Raw genomic sequence first — 17,233 nt, 5'->3', positions numbered from 1 at the left:
AAATTTACTCCTCTAAGTTACCAAGTTTGTTTTTTTATTCAACAGCGGGATGGATGGGGGATTCTAGTAGTTTAAAAAGGACACCTTTGTATAATAAAGTTGTTGTCTTTCTTGTGCTGAAATCAAAGTGGTCGCTTTAATATGCTGTGATGCTTTGCACCGGATAGCCGAGGGAAAAAAGAGCCCAAAGCCAAGAATAACGTTCAGCACAAACCCTTTATCAGTCTCTTTCGCGCCACAAAATTATATTATAAAACATAAAGTAAAAGTAAAAAAAAGGGTAAAAGAATAGAGCGTTCCGGGGGCTGAGAAGCACACCTGAGCTCCTACTCCATTCTTTCCTTCTCAGGCACACACCTCTGCAGCACACACACGCAGGGGGAAGGGGCGGCAACTTTTAAGGGCAATATACATACTGTACGTACTGTAATGTGGTATACAACAAAGTAGTGGCCGTTATAATGCTTTGTTTCATTAGAATTTGATGGCATTTCGCTTTCAGCTGGGTCTGCATCACTGGCATTTTCCTTCCTTATTGCATTATTTTTATGATTTTTCATTTTCATTCATTTATTTTTTTACTCAGTAGGGAATATGATTTCAAATGTAGCAAAGTACAATACTTTAAACAAAACATACTTAAGTAAAAGTAAAATTACAGATAAAAAAAACATACTTTAAAAAGAAGTATACAAAAAAAAACTACTTAATTACAGTAATGCGAGTAAATGAAGTTCGGTACTTTCCACCTCTGCCAACAAAATGCACTGTATGTGTTTGAAATACTGGCATACAGTATACTGACATTTTTTTTTAAACTCCGGGAGAAATATGTTTTACTGTTTAAAATATATTGTATTTGCTGGTAGAATTTAGTCTAACTAATTGACCTCAGTGCAGCGTTTGACACCATTGATCATGGTATTGTTCTTCACAGATTAGAAAATGTTGTAGGAATTAAGGGTACAGCCCTCTCCTGGCTCAGATCCTATTTGACCAATCGTTATCAGTATGTATACTATCTATAGACTTAAATGGTGATTATTCTGCATGCTCTCTAGTGGAGTTTGGTGTTCGGTTTTTGGCATACTGCTTTTTTCCCTATACATGTTTCCTCCAGGCAACATAATCCGTAAACATGGTATTAGTTTTCATTGTTATGCTGATGACACATAAGTATACGTTTCAGCAAAACCAGAAGAGAAAAACCAGCTTACTAAAGTTGAGCAATGTGTGCAGGACATAAGAAATTGGATGCTAGTTAACTTCCTTCTTCTTAATCCTGATAAGACAGAAGTTCTAGTCATAGGATCGTATTCAGCTAGAAGTAAAATTTTAGATCACACTGTAACTTTAGATGGCCTTTCTGTTCCATCGAGTGCAACAGTAAAAGACCTCGGTGTGATTATAGATTCCAGCCTTTCATTTGAAGCACATGTAGATAATATTTACATTTACATTTACATTTAGGCATTTGGCAGACGCTCTTATCCAGAGCGACTTACAAAAAGTGCTTTAATGTTTACAACATTGGATACATACTTACACTGGGTTAACTAGGTTAATAACTAAGTACCATTAGTCCAACACAACTGAGGTTGTTTTTTTTTTGTTTTTTGTTTTTTTTCTCGGGGGGAGGGGGGGTTAGTCCAAGTACTGGAGAAACAGATGCGTCTTGAGTCGTCGTTTAAAGATAGTCAAAGTCTCTGATGTACGGACATCTAGAGGAAGTTCATTCCACCATCTAGGTGCCAGAACAGAAAAGAGCCTGGATGAATGCCGCCCTCGATCCCTGAGAGATGGTGGGATGAGGCGAGCAGTGCTGGAGGATCGGAGGCAACGTGGTGCAGTGCGTGGTGTAATTAGCGCAGAGAGGTAAGTGGGTGCTGGGCCATTTTTGGCTTTGTAGGCAAGCATCAGTGTTTTGAATTTGATGCGGGCAGCTACAGGAAGCCAGTGCAGGGAGCGGAGGAGTGGGGTGGTGTGGGAGAACTTGGGAAGGTTAAAAACGAGTCGTGCTGCTGCATTCTGGATCAGTTGCAGAGGACGAATCGTGGACAGAGGCAGGCCTGCCAGGAGTGAGTTGCAGTAGTCCAGTCTTGAAATAACAAGGGACTGAACAAGCACCTGAGTAGCCTGTGAAGAAAGAAATGGGCGAATTCTTCTGATATTGTAAAGAAGAAATCGACAAGAGCGAGTAAGGTTAGCGATGTGTGGGGAAAATGACAGATGATTGTCCACGGTTACCCCAAGATTGCGGGCGGTGGTTGAGGGAGTGATTTGGTTGTTGTCCATGGATATCACAAGGTCTTGACCTGGAGATGAGTCACAAGGGATAAACAACAGTTCGGTTTTACTGAGATTGAGCTTCAGCTGATGAGCAGCCATCCAAAATGAGATGTCTGCCAGACATGCTGAGATCCGGGTGGAAACCTGAGTGTCAGAGGGAGGAAAGGAGAGGACAAGTTGGGTGTCGTCTGCATAACAGTGGTATGAGAATCCATGCGATGATATAACCTTACCAAGAGACCGGGTATAGAGGGAGAACAGAAGAGGACCAAGTACTGAGCCCTGCGGGACACCAGTAGAGAGTCTACGTGGGGCAGATGTAGATCCCCTCCATGTTACCTCATATGACCTATCTTTAAGGTAAGAAGCAAACCATTGCCACGCTGTTCCACAAATTCCAAGGCTTGTAAGGATAGATAATAGAATCTTGTGGTTCACGGTGTCAAATGCAGCTGACAGGTCCAGGAGGATGAGGACAGATGAAAGTTTAGCAGATCTAGCAGCATGGAGCTTCTCAGTGACTGACAGAAGGGCAGTCTCTGTGGAATGTGCCACTTTGAATCCAGATTGGTTTGGGTCATTAAGGTTGTTCTGTGAGAGATAAAGAGACATTTGATTATAAACCGTTCTTTCAAGAATTTTGGAAATAAAAGAGAGCAGTGATACCGGGCGATAGTTGTTAACTTCTGATGGGTCCAGGCAGGGTTTCTTGAGGATGGGAATAACCCTCGCCTTCTTAAAAGCGGCAGGAACATGACCAGATGATATGGATTGGTTGATGATGGCTGTGGTGAAGGGAAGGAGGTCTCGTGAGATGGCCTGGAGCATTGTGGAAGGGATTGGGTCTAATGAACAGGTGGTGGGGTTAGATGACGAGATGATCTGTTGAACCTCGTCAGATGACAAGTTGGAAAATTCTGCTAAAGGAGGGAAGGAAAGGTCCTGAGGTTCTGCCGTAGGACTTTGGTTGAGAGCGAAGGACTGGCGGATTGCTACAATCTTCCCATCGTAGAATGTGGCAAAATCGTCAGCAGTCAGAGAGGAAGGGGCAGGAGGAGTCGGTGGGTTGAGTAGTGAGGAGAAGATGTTGTGGAGTTTGCCAGGATCATGTGCAGACGCTTCCAACTTTTGTCTGAAGAAGGTAGTTTTGGCAGAAGTCACATCACATGAGAATTTGGAAAGAAGAGTCTGGTAAGAGATGAGATCTGCATCAAGCTGTGATTTCTTCCATCTTCTCTCCGCAGTTCTTAATTCTCTCCTGTTGTTGCGCAGTACATCAGATAGCCAAGGAGCAGGACAAGATTTCTTCCTTGGTTTAGATGACAGCGGGCAAAGGAGATCTATGGATGAGGAGAGAGAGGAGAGGAAAGTTTCAGTCGCAGTCTCTAGTGGTAAAGAGGAGAAGGAGTCTGGGTCTGGGAGGAATGATAGGGTGTATGAAGACACAGAGGAAGGGGAGACAGAGTGAAGGTTTTTGCGGGTAAAAGAGACATTTTGGTGGTTAGGTTTACATAGAATGGGAAGGGTTATAGTGAAGGATACCAGGTAATGATCAGATTTATGAAGAGGAATAGTAGTGATATCTGTGACTGGGGAAGGGCGGCAGAAAACAAGGTCGAGAGAATTTCCTGCCTTGTGTGTAGGAGGGCAGCTGTTTAGGGTTAAAGAGAAGGAGTTGAGGAGAGGGAGAAGGAAAGAGGATTGGAGTTTATCAGATGGAAGGTTGAAATCTCCTAGAACAGTGAGAGGAGTGTTAGCAGAAGGAAAAAGACTAAGAAGTATGTCCATTTCATCTAGAAAGTTTCCTAGAGAGCCAGGAGGACGGTAAATAACCAAGATGTGGAGGTTAATTGGAGAGGTTACCTTAACTGCATGAAATTCAAATGATGAAAAACTGAGATGAGACAGGGTGATGGGCGAGAAGGACCACCTCTTGGACAACAGGAGACCCGTACCACCACCTCTGCCAGTTTCTCGTGGAGTGTGAGAGAATACATAGGCAGAGGATAGGGCAGCCGGTGTAGCTGAGTTCTGAGGAGATATCCAGGTCTCAGTTAGTGCCAGAAAGTCAAAAGAGTAATGAGTAGCTAGGGCAGAGATAAAGTCTGCTTTATTTACAGCAGATTGGCAGTTCTAGAGCCCACCTACCACCAGTGCAGGACAATGAGACAGTACTGGAGGGTAGATGAGGTTTCTGGGAGATCTGCCTCTGCTGTGTGAGTAAAAGCATCTTGGTCTGTGAGAACTGACAGAGATAGGTTGAAGACACATGCTAGACTGAGGTAACTGTCTATAAAAACTTGTAACTTCTTGGCAAACAAGAGTTTAAATCAATTCTCTGTGCACTACCTTTGTTGCAGGATATTCTTATTACACCTTCAATATATGTAGCTAAGCCCTGCCCACAATTCACACCTTAAGGAAGCCTGAAACTACTCTTGATTAATTACCTGAGAACTAATTGCTTTAGACCTACTTCAATCACACTGCAATCAACACTACCAAACAGCAAAAACTAGGTACAGTATACAGTATGAACCAATTGTGTTTTCAAAAACAGTACAAAAGTTAAAAACCTACCTTACCAGTGGAGAAGAATCCAATTTAGAAAACTAAAGCACATTACCAGGATAGCATTCTTTCACCTCAGAAATATTGCCAAGATAAGAAATATACTGTCCCTAAACGATGCAGAAAAACTAGTTCATGCTTTTATCACCTTTAGGTTGGACTATTGTAATGCCTTACTTAAGTGCAAGCTTCAGCTACAAGTCCAGAATGCTGCAGCAGAGTCCTTACTAGAACCAGAAGATACGAGCACATCTCCCCTATCTTATCCACACTGCATTGGCTCCCCGTGAAATTTCGCATTGATTTTAAAATACTACTTTTGACACATAAAGCATTAAATGGTCTTGCGTTGCAGTATCTGAGCGAACTGCTAGTGTCTTACGACCAGCCACGCCTACTTGGATCAAAGGATGCAGGCTGCTTGTCAGTACTGCGTATTATGAAAACTAAAGCTGGGGGCAGAGCTTTTTCTTACAAAGCCCCAAAATTATGGAATAGTCTTCCAAATAATGTTCGCGACACAGACAGTCTCAGTGTTTAAGTCCAGGCTAAAAACCTATTTATTTAATTAAACATTTTTATAAATCTTGGGTAAAGATTTGTTTTGGGTAAAGGGGCAGATCTGGGGGACTTATGGACGTAGAGTTTTAGGTGAACCGGTATGTTTAGATGCTGTCTTCTCCACTCCCATTGATCACTCAGGTTTGCTTTACATCTCAGGGAGCCCTCATCTCTATGTTACCTTCTGTCTCTCCTCGTTTAGTTATGCTGTTATAGTAAGCCATGCCAAAGTCTCTGCTTGCACTCTACACTAAATATACATTCACATTATACATTACTGTATGTGACTGCGACCATACCTAAGTGTTATCTCTCCTCTTCTGCTCTCCCCTCTTCTGTTCTTTCTCCCCCTCCCTCTCTTCCCTCTCTCTGTCGAGCCACACATATCGTTCCTGAGCTGCCAGTGATCCAGACTTCCTCTGCCCTCCGGACTTGTCTGACCCATCCTAGTGCCCCGCTTTGGAAATCTCGTCGCGTGGATGGTTTACTCTAACATAAAGATGGTTCTGGCCTCAACTAGTGTTGACAGCTGTTTCTCTGAGGACTTGACTTGGCTGCCGTTGCTCGATAGTTCAAGACTGCAACTGTCTCCAATAACTACCTGGACTCCATATTCGCATCATTTAACATCAACTGTTATAGCTGAACTGCCTGCCACCTAACACACTGTATAAATGCAGATCAATCCCTGTTTTCTGTTTCACCCAAATGAGGATGGGTTCCCTGTTTAGTCTGGTTCCTCTCAAGGTTTCTTCCTATTACCATCTCAGGGATTTTTCCCTTGCCACTGTCGCCCGCAGCGTGCTCACCAGGGACGATCTGCTCATCTTGATTCATAAATACTTACATTCCAGACTTAAATAATTCTTTTGATTGTGAAAAACTGCTTTGCAACAATAACAATTGTTAAAAGTGCTTTACAAATAAAACTGAATTGAATTTACAGGCGAATTTAAATACACAGAGCTGATAAATATATTAAATGGCACATACTACCAATGAGCAAGGATTTGTTTTAAAATTTTAGATTTTTGGATGTCAGTGCATGAATTATTGATAGATACAGCTGCTTAATAACCAAACCAGACAAGATTGAGGCTGACTAAATAACAAAAAAAGAGGAAGAGAACAACATGGAAACATCTTGTTTTATTTATATAAAAAAGAACCAGAAACCATGATGTAAGACAAAAATCAAAAGGAACAAAATAATAACAGTAAGAAAGCATGTGATATCATAGACATTTTGTACTCTTCCAGTTTGCCTAAACCAAATAGAAAAAAAAAGGCCACATAAAGGCATGACATAACAGCGTTTAAGGAAAAATATAACTAATGATCATAGTATTATTTCTACATTAGTGTTATTAAAACTCAATTTTATCTAGGTAAAATTATTATGCCTGAGTGTTCCAATATGAATATTAATTTTGTTTCATAATGTGAAGGATTATTATTTATCAAATAAAAAAAAATCTGCAGGTAATTTTGAAAAGCAGTAGGCCTATATATTTCTGAAACAACTTTGACATTACAGAAAAAAACTATTTACAAAATGCTATGACCATATAACCTTCAGTATAGCGAGAAAACAATGAAGTGCCAGCATATTTCATTTAATCTGTAACTACTGACTAATTTATTACTTTTGATGAAAAGAAATACAATTACATTATAATACAACAATAATTTCAAGATATCCAATAACAAGGCAAGCATAATTCGATAATTAAAGATTCACATATTTAACACAATTAGATATGTAGGATTCTTTGTACAGTACTGTATATCTACAGTATTTATGTAGGTTAACACAAAAAATAAACTAAACAAACTAACCAAAAACAAAAGACCACTCTGGTTATGGGTTTCTGTCATACACAGAAACAGATCTGGTCCTTCCAAGTTAGTTGGTTGTATGACATTGTACTTGTTGATAAGCCTAAGGAAAAGGGTTCAAACATACAAACAAATTTGTCAGGTGTAGTATTATTCACTCCTTAATGGTACACATTACAATTTTAGGAGGAGAAAGTAAAGTTTACCTACCTTTGTAAAGCAAATCGGTTATTTTTTTTTAACTGCTGAAGACATTGTCATTGAGTGACTTTTACTTGAGTAATGGGTTGAATGCTGGAACGATATTAATTTGGTCAGAGAAAACCACTTGTGACAACAGTATAATAAAGTGCAAATAATTTGTACAGTAATCCCCATTAATTAATAGCTGTGAAAATGTCCTTTTTTTTTTTTAGCTTTTCTTTTAACATTGAAAGCTCACTACATACAAACATTTTCAAACACATTTTAGTACTAATATCAACTTACAATAAACACTTAATGTTTCATATGAAATGCAAGATAATAGACAACATTTATAAAGTGATTCAGTCTTATGTACCTGTGGTTTTATGCGCATGAGTAGTGCATCTCGAACCTTTAGAGGAAATAGATGAAGATTACATTGTAAAATGCTAGAGTATATGTTTTTTTTAATAAAGCTCCCTTTGAGCACAAAAAATGTGAAGACATGTTTATTTTAAAACTTAGTTCTTAACATATTATGGAATGTTTAAGCAGCAACTTGCCTTTTTTTCACCGAAACATCCTGTTAGTAAAATGAAGAAGCCCTGCATTCAAATAAAAAAGGGGTTGTTTTGTTTATGTTTGAGGATAGACAGCACAAAATATTTATAAAATAGTGAATAATGCTTAATAATTACCTGAAAAGAATTTAAAATGTTAAAAGCATAATTTACAATCTGGGCAACAGGTTCCATTGTGAGGTCAAACAATAGCACGCAGAAGCCAAAGATCCATGTTATTCCAAGTGTTGGGGTTAGGAGAATGACAATTCTGATAACACTTCTTACAATTTCCTTTTCATCATGACTTTTTCCCTCAGACAAAGTGGGTTTTAAAATCCTGCTAATAACCACAACCATGGTGAACATATTCACAAGCACAATTATACCAACAGGAATAACAAAGGCATGGATCGATCCTTGTAGAGGACCTTCATATATTAACCAGCATGTCGTATTTACGTAATATGAGTCAAGGGCACCATTGTCGTAAGTGATTACTGTACTTATTACAATAAACAAAGGACAAACATAACCAAGAATAAAACATAATCCCAAATAAACTTTTTTTCTTAACTGAATAAAAACAAATATCATTTGGTGTAGGAGCCCCAAACTCATACACAACATCCAGAAAAACACAGCCAAGAAGCAAAAATGCTTCATAACTGTAAAAGCCATACACCACTGGCTAATATCTGTGTTTGAAAAGGAAGATGCTAGGAAGGTACAGTGTGCTATCAACAAACAGAGTGCAATATTTACCAAGACAGTGTGTCTGAAGTGAGAAATATTAGACTTTACCACAGTGTTCCATACCAAAAACTCAATTGCTAAACACAGAACAAGTGAAAAAATTGAGATCCCTAAACCTGCATAAGTTATCTCATCTGCATATAAAATTGTCACAGGTGTTGTAGACATTAGAGATATGAATGCAGACAAGTGAGTACATGTACAGCGATTTGGTGCAGCTGGACCACCCCAAGAACAACCATATTCAGACCAATTAGATGCTGTAAAATTAAAATACATACAAAATATTTTGTGGTTTGGACGTCTTTTGATTTGGAACTCCATTGAGATTCTTGTTCCATTTTCAGCAATGACTGATAACATAAAGTCATTTAGAATACTGTTATTTGGTTTTGGTAGCAGGTTAGGTAGATTGTATAGCTTAGTCATATAAACTGGTCCTTCGACCTCATCCAAGGTGATGTTAAATATAGAATAGCATGCAGCTGAAGGTTTGTTGCATATCATTAATTTGACATTTTCTTCCTCGTGTGGGTCATCCATGGACATGTTGATTCGATTTACAACTCCTTCAACAGCTTTTAAATATGTAACAGCCAAATCGTGACTTGTCTGTGTTATACTTGACTTCCAACTCTGTAATAAAGTCTGATTTAAAAGATTGCTTGAAGATTTCACAAAGTTCTGAAATGTACAAAGGGTTACATTAATTTTATTCACAACCTCAGTATAACTGTTGAAATACATTTTATTTTTTATAACACTGCTAACTCAGTAGGGAAATTGCTGCCGATACGTACTGTTAAAATGCTCTCATTGAATTTATACTGTTGTATCTCTGAAGCATTATGCAGGGTGTCTAATACATTCACTGATGCATTAATATTTGGGAATGTATTAACGACCTGATCCTCACTGTTATCCTTTAAACGTCCAAAAAGACTCTTTGCATTCTGTTGAACGAGTCCAATTCCTCTCTGAAGATTCTGTTATTATTTGTTAAAGAAATAAGCACACATACAGTATTTACAGACTTCGGCAGCTGACAAGCAGAAGGAAATTGTGTCATAATGTTAAAAATCTACAATTTAATATGGTCTCTATATTCAACACTGTCATACTCCAGGGTTTCTCTTACTTTAGGAGGTAGTTCATAAAAATGGATAACATCTTGGGTAATTTCAGACTAAAATGGGATATTTTATGTAAAACACCTTAAAAACATTTATACCTGAGCATCAGTCAGCAGGTTCCAAATGTCTGTGTTTACACACTGAGAGATTTCTTGCCCCCATGTCCCTAGCTTACTGTAGGTTTCAGTGCAGTTTCTTGATGTAAAACCAGTTTCATAAGGACTGCATTGTAATATTGCAGTGAAATTAGCCTTTGCTTCTGGCCAGATAGAATCTGGTGCGCAAATAACTGAGTCACCTGGTTAAAAAAAAAAAAAGAAGAAATAAACATTTTCTTTGTTTCACATCTTGCAACGAAAGAACAACTACCAAGCACTTTGACAAATAATCTGTTCAAGGTTAACCGAAACTGACATTTTTTTTTCTCATTATGCAAGGTTACCCAGTACTGTAACTTATTTGTTGAACTCGAGTTCATTTTTAATTGAAAACTTACCATAAATGATTGGTATAATTAATGTGGCAGTTCTTGTATCATTTTTTCTATTTTGAAATGAACACGTTACAGTATAGTTTGACTTATTTTGTGAACAGTCGATAGACATGATGACAGAGTAGATTGTAGTATTGCCTACAGAAGCTGAAATGTATATAAATGCAGTTTGTAATTATAACAAAATAAACAATCGAAGTAAACAAAATTTACATTAGTGGATTTTAAATTTGTAATTCTTAATACTGAGCAAAAAAGCCTTATATTTTATGCATGAACATCTCTGAAGATTACTTACTCGGGTTCTGTTCAATAGTTTCCGGTGGCAAATGGGTAAACGTGTAAAGCTCTGTGCTGTTTTGAATGATACATTTAATAGTAGCGACAGTACTTTTTACGTTTTTACAGTTTGGAAACTGTGGCATACTTGTGATAAAGATTTGGGGCAAAAGTGCAACGTCCAAGTATACACTTGCTCTGTGTATTATGTTTTTAGATTCTTTAGACGTATAGTCACATCTAAAAATCCCTGTGTTTAAATGAAGTAGGAAATTTTTTGAGGATAAAAAAAAGACATAAATAAAATAACAGCATTAAACAAGTAAATAAATAACTTTCTTAGGAAACAACCTACCTTTCCAGAATTCAGAAGTTTTATTAAGATAAACAGTGCTGCTGCTTGTAAATATAGACACATTCGCTTCAGTGCCATTAGTGATAGTTTGTGTTTGAGTGTTATCTTTTATTAAGGACCACTGTACATCTGAATACTGTACACGTATAGTGCACGTGATGCTAGTAGAATTATAATAACCAACAAGACCAGGATGACTAATTTGTACAAATCCTGTAATAAAAAAGCAACATAAATCAAGGTTATTTAAATAATCATACAATTGAACTAAAAATGGTTAAATGTGTGATATAACTCTTGTGTTTTGCATAATGTATTGCAGTTAATTTTTATCAAAATAGTTTTACAGTTACTATTCTAAAATTACAGTGGAACAGTGGAAGTGCCAGATAAAAGCAGACGAAGAGTTTAAGACATACAACAAGACAAGACAACATCAGGGAAGGAAGTATTTCTTTTAAGAAGGAAAAAGCCAACAATGTACATACAATTGGTTAATTATGTAACAACCTCAGAGAGCCATAAAAGCCCTTCAGTTCAATAAGCCTGGAGAACTATTCTTTAAGACTAAATTAAACATTCTACAAAGTCTGGCTCTTTGGAAGCAAAATATGAAGAAATGAGGGGTGGCTCACACTTTAGCCATGTACCGTATGGTTTTACACCTAAGAGATAAAAGTAAGCTGTGGATCTAGCTAAATGTTGAGTAAATGGCTATTGGCATACTGTACAGAATATATATAACCAATCATAACATTTTTATTTAATTAAATTCAAAAACATACATTTTCTTGGGTCTTAGGACACAAGTCTCTAAATGCCATCCATACTTTTTTAAATTGATTTGTTTCATCAATCTCTAACACAATACACGACTTAACAAAACATTTCAATACCACGTTTAATTGTATTTAGCACAGGCTGACTGTGGCAATATCCTGGGAAGTTTCAAAGTAGAAAAACAAACCAGAGTACAGTTGGCATTGAAATAATAGCATAGCTGGCAATGTTCTATGGTTTGACAAATAATTAGAAGACAGTTAGGTCTTCTGTAGGTTAGTGTGTCTATTAATGTGGCCAATAATATGCAGCTAGTTAAAGGCTGATGCACCTAATAAACACATATTAAGCATAAAAGAAAGCATACAATGTTGCAGATAGTTTAAGCAAAAAGTCAATTAAAAGTAAGGTGTTAAAATTAAAAGTTACCTGTGGTTATGATTGAGAAAATGGCATTTAAGGTTTCCTCGAGCTCAGTGGTCTTATTCACAAGTTTCTGTACATCAAATTCACCGTTTATTAGCATTAAAAATTCTCCAGTGACACTACCAAACCTTTAAAAAAAAAAAAACAATGGTATAATGGTTTTATTTATAGTGATTTTACATTACTTTGGCTGGATACAAAAATTGCTAATTTTAAATCCACACAAGATTTCTACTGTTTTCTGTTATCATTACCTTAGACCTGTAATTGTCAGTGAGTCAAACCATTTGATAGTGCTGTAATAAATAGTCATCTAAGAGAGAAAAAACAAGCTTAGACCATGGGATATGAATAAAACACACATACACACACACACACACACACACACACACACACACACACAATATATCATATTTGTTTTATTACACATCTACAAGAAGAGATACTGTATGTTTTAAAATTAGATACTAGATTTTTTCAGTGTTTACATAAACTTGTGGAATCTGGGGGAGCTCTAATCTAGCGATACCCTGAGGCAGCTGATTTTGCATTGTTATGCTTATGCTTAATAATCATACATTTGTGCACTTTGTAAATTTATGACCCTTAAAATAATAATTGGTAAAACAGGGAATAATTAGATCATGCTTAAACAAATTGCTTAGATTATTGACTTATGCTAACACCAGCAATATAAATGGACTCTAAATTATGGTTTAAAAGGCAGATATTTTGGATGGAGAATAAAGAGTCCACAAGTTTTAGTTATATAATATTTAAGTACATGCTACTGTAGCAGTCCTTATTACTAAAATCTTTGTAGCAGTTTTGCTTAATTTGGTGTTGGTATGGATTTTGTGTAGTGCAATACCTACATTTTCTGTAAGCTGCTTCTTGAGTTCCTCAAGGGGCAGAGAAAAGTACTTGTCAATCGTAAATGAGCCGCTGACAAGCACTGGACAAAGACAAAGAAAGATTAGTTGACTTAGTTGTAATATGTTTTCAAATACAACCCATTTTTTTTTATAAATGCAGTCTGGGATATGTAGTGTATAGTATGGTACACACATATACTGTATATAATATGTAGAATAATAATAATACTTATTATAAGTATAATAATACTTATTTATTTATTTATTACCGCTTTTTTCATGGATGCACATTGCACCAGAAAGGACATTTTCACATGTCTTGGTTTTGCAGCACTGAGGATATGTTGTACAATTCCAAATGTAGTTTTGTGTGCAGTTACAGCTGTTGGATAGACAGTCTAAATGGTGAAAAATGTGACATCATTAATTGTGCAAAAAATTGGAACAACCTACCATCTGAAACTACTGGAACAGCATAACAAATTATTTAGTTTTTTACTAACACTAAACTTTTTGTTTGAATTTTTAAATTTTCACACACTCACTTATTATCTATACTGCTCTATCCTGTATTCGGGGTCTCAGGGGGCCTGAAGCCTATCTCAGGAGGGCACGAGGCAGAGTACACCCTGGACATGGTGCCAATCCATCGTAGGGCACATACACACACTAGGCAGGGTACACCCTGGACATGTAGCCTATCCATTGCAGAGCACATACAGTACAGTACACACACTATGGGCAATTTGGGAACGCCCACAAGGCACAGAAAGAACATGCAAACTCCATGCACACAGAGACAGGAAACAAGCTGGGCCGGGATTTAAACCTGGACCCTGGACGTACAAGGCGAAAGTTCTAACCACTACACCACCGTGTCACCACCATTTTTCAGATGATAAAAATAAATACCTTGTACCTTGTACCCAAGGCTTGCACTGTTATGTTATTTAAACACTTAATGCCTCTAAGTGTCTGCTCTTAGAGTCCTGTGAAGACTTTTTTTTTTTTTTGCTTTTCCGCTGTTCTGGGAACACACTAAATGTGTGTGAAAAGCCCAGGAGATCATCAGTTTTAACATAATTGAATTATATCTGGTATCAACAACCGTGCCATGGTCAAATCATACTTTTTACCCATTTGGATGTCTGATGTGAACATTACCAGAAGCATTTGACCTGTATCTGCATGATTTTGCATTATGTTGATTAGCTTAATATCAAAATACATTAATTATTACATCATTAATTAATATATAATACTGTAATCACATGTTGTTGTTTTTTTACAGACCTGTTGTAATGCTGATTTCAGTCACTATTGCATTTACGAGACTGAGCTCTGGAATGGTTTTGAGCAGTAGAGTCAAATTGTCGAATGCACTTGACTCTATTTGAAGCTCAAAGTAGTAAGACTGTGTTGTATTTTCTGAAAAACAAAAAGTGTGTATTCAATTCTATTATGGATGCATTTTATTCATTTGAAATAATTGTTGTATTGGGGAAAAAGACTGTACCTGCGACTGAAGCCTAAAAGTAATAGTAAAAAAAAGTAAATAAATAAACATTATCAAAAAATTTTGTTGCAGCGTAAAACAAAGATGTTACTTAAAAGACTATGTAAATATAACAATATATGCATGCATAGGGATAACAACAATCATCTGCTCAGCTGTGTAACTTCTTAAACAATTATGCATTATAGATACTATATTACTACATTTATTACTACAATTATACAATAAATACATGATAGATACTTTCCAAAATTATGCAAACAGAAGAAATTAAGAAATCAATCAATGAGTAATTCAAAGGAACAAAAAATTGGTTATGATAAAAAGTCATATTCCTGATGTTTTTTGTATTTATCATTTCTGCTTGTGCTCAATTATACAACATAACATTTAATAATTACATGGCTGTTAAAAATGGCTCAGACGCCAGAAACTGAGAGATATTCTTTAACCCACCAGCACCTTGCACATAATTCTACAAAGTATGACCAACCTCAATAAACAGCCCCAATATGATGAGGGTGAGCCCTCTACAGAACTTCATTTTTTTTTTAGCTATAAGACAGAGAAGAGAGAAGCACAGTAATTGATGAGAAGGAAACTTTGTAAAAACACAAATAAATTATAACACAAAATACAATTAACAAATACCTATGCATCTTTGACAAGCCCATCCTTATTATACACTGATCAGCCATAACATTAACACCACATAACAATCATTCATTCGTTTGTTTGTTCGTTCATTCTCTAAACTGTTTATCTTTTACAGGGTCATACACCCACTGTAGGGTGCCAATCCATCATAGGGCACACATACTGTACAAACACATTACACTCAATTTTGAGAACACCAGTTAGCCTAATCTGCATCTCTTTGGACTGTGGGAGAAGGCCAAAGTAACCTACCAAGCACAGAGACAACATACTGTACAAACTCAGACACAGAGACCTGTAAGACCACAGTGCTAACCACTACACCACGGTGTGACCACACCACATACCAGTGAGACATTAACGTTAATTATCAATTATATGCTGGTAAACTGGTGACCTGATTATGGGCGTCCAAGGCTCACCCATGCCCACAGGGACCAAAGACCAGCCCAGTCCCACAGAATAGCCTGTGCAGCACAAATCAGCAAAAAGGTCAGTGTTGGCCATGACAGGAATTACCCAGAACCCCCAGTGCACCACAGCCTGACCCCACAATTCACAGCACCCGAAGGAAGTAGAGAAAGCAAGGAAGGAAGGTAGGAAGGTATATGCATTTAGGATATTTTAGCACACAGTTGTAATATATAAAAACTAATCAAATCAATCAACATATCATTAATACTACCTTTTCTTTTTCTTTCGGCGGTTCCCTTTGATCCGCCTTTATCTAATCCTATCCGCTGCATGCTCCTCTCTCACTATATCCAAAAATTTGTACTACCACCAAGTCAAATTAAATTCAAATAACAAAATAGATGGTTCTAGTATCAAAAACACAAAAGCTTCAAATATTTTCTTACCTTTCCAGAATGGTCTTTTTTCTTCTAAAAATGATATTCTGGACTACTTGCATTCCCAAAGAAAACAAGAAAAAAAGTGCAATTCTATAATCATTGAATTAGTTACAAAAAATGTAAACAGAACTACGTTCTCCAGCAATACTTAAAACAGCCAAAAGAAAATGACATCTTTGGGAAGTGAGATGCTCCTTGTCCTACGGTGTGTTTAATGCACCAGATGGTAGATTAAATGCTTGATACAAATACAGTACCATTACTCTGTTGGTATATGCATATCAGTAAGGTGGGCTGTGTGAGACTCTATGAAGCCAAAAACATCCCACAAACATGCAATGTTAACTAAGTATTCAGATAGTCTGTTCCACCGGCATGCCAAAACTTATTTGCATTATACAGTATAGCAAATAAAAGTTAGATTCTGCCTGTTTATAATAGAAACTTTGTGTTAATTTCCATAATTCCTCAGTCCAACAGAAAATAAATTTGACTTTCAAAATATTTCCCGGACTTGTCCAAGAAGTTTATTTGCAATGCAAATAAACTTTGGCATCCAGGAACTAGTCATTCAGTCCTGACCAAGGACATTATTAGGTTGTGGAATAGAAAGAGAAATATAGAAGTTTTACAAGTCATTTCATTCTGCATCATTAATAGCTTAATCCAGTAACGCTTACTCTCACTCATCCTCTATACCGCAATTTTGAGAACGAAAATTAGCCTAATCAGCAGGTCTTTGGACTGTAGGAGGAAATCAGAGTACCTGGAAAAAAAAACACCATGCACGGAGAGAACATGCAAACTCCATGCACACAGGGACAGGAATCGAACAGGGCTGGGAATCAAACCCGGACCCTGGAGGTGCAAGGTGACAGTGCTAACCACTACACCACCGTGCTGTCATTCAATATCTTACAGTACATTATTTTGCCACTTATACCAAAATAGACTCAATTAATATACTTAAACATTTCAGTTTAGCTTAATAAATTAAAGTTGAAATGTATGCAGCTAAAGTCAAGTGTGTATTTTTGTCTTATATGGCATTTTTCTGTTCAATACAATTGCATGATTTGCACATCCAAAACAATCTATTACTG

At 36.9% G+C, this 17,233-nt stretch overlaps 1 protein-coding gene across 1 annotated transcript; it reads right to left on the bottom strand.

The window, feature by feature from the left end:
• Positions 1-6,551: 6,551 nt before the first annotated feature.
• adgrf3a (adhesion G protein-coupled receptor F3a) lies at positions 6,552-15,783 on the bottom strand. The gene is made up of 16 exons (XM_053509803.1): positions 15,699-15,783; positions 14,397-14,537; positions 13,373-13,501; positions 13,104-13,183; positions 12,483-12,541; positions 12,232-12,356; positions 11,023-11,235; positions 10,687-10,917; positions 10,392-10,535; positions 9,994-10,193; positions 9,563-9,748; positions 8,145-9,446; positions 8,010-8,051; positions 7,823-7,858; positions 7,471-7,554; positions 6,552-7,363 (listed from the first exon to the last, which is right to left on the bottom strand). The coding sequence occupies exons 1-15, from the start codon at positions 15,781-15,783 to the stop codon at positions 7,489-7,491; spliced, it is 3,039 nt and encodes a 1,012-aa protein (XP_053365778.1). The 3' UTR covers positions 6,552-7,363; positions 7,471-7,488.
• Positions 15,784-17,233: the final 1,450 nt, after the last annotated feature.

Source organism: Clarias gariepinus, chromosome 13, assembly GCF_024256425.1.
Source record: "Clarias gariepinus isolate MV-2021 ecotype Netherlands chromosome 13, CGAR_prim_01v2, whole genome shotgun sequence".
Taxonomy (NCBI): Eukaryota; Metazoa; Chordata; class Actinopteri; order Siluriformes; family Clariidae; genus Clarias; species Clarias gariepinus.
Note: the sequence above shows the minus strand (reverse complement) of the source record. Positions and strands in the feature narration are given on the sequence as shown.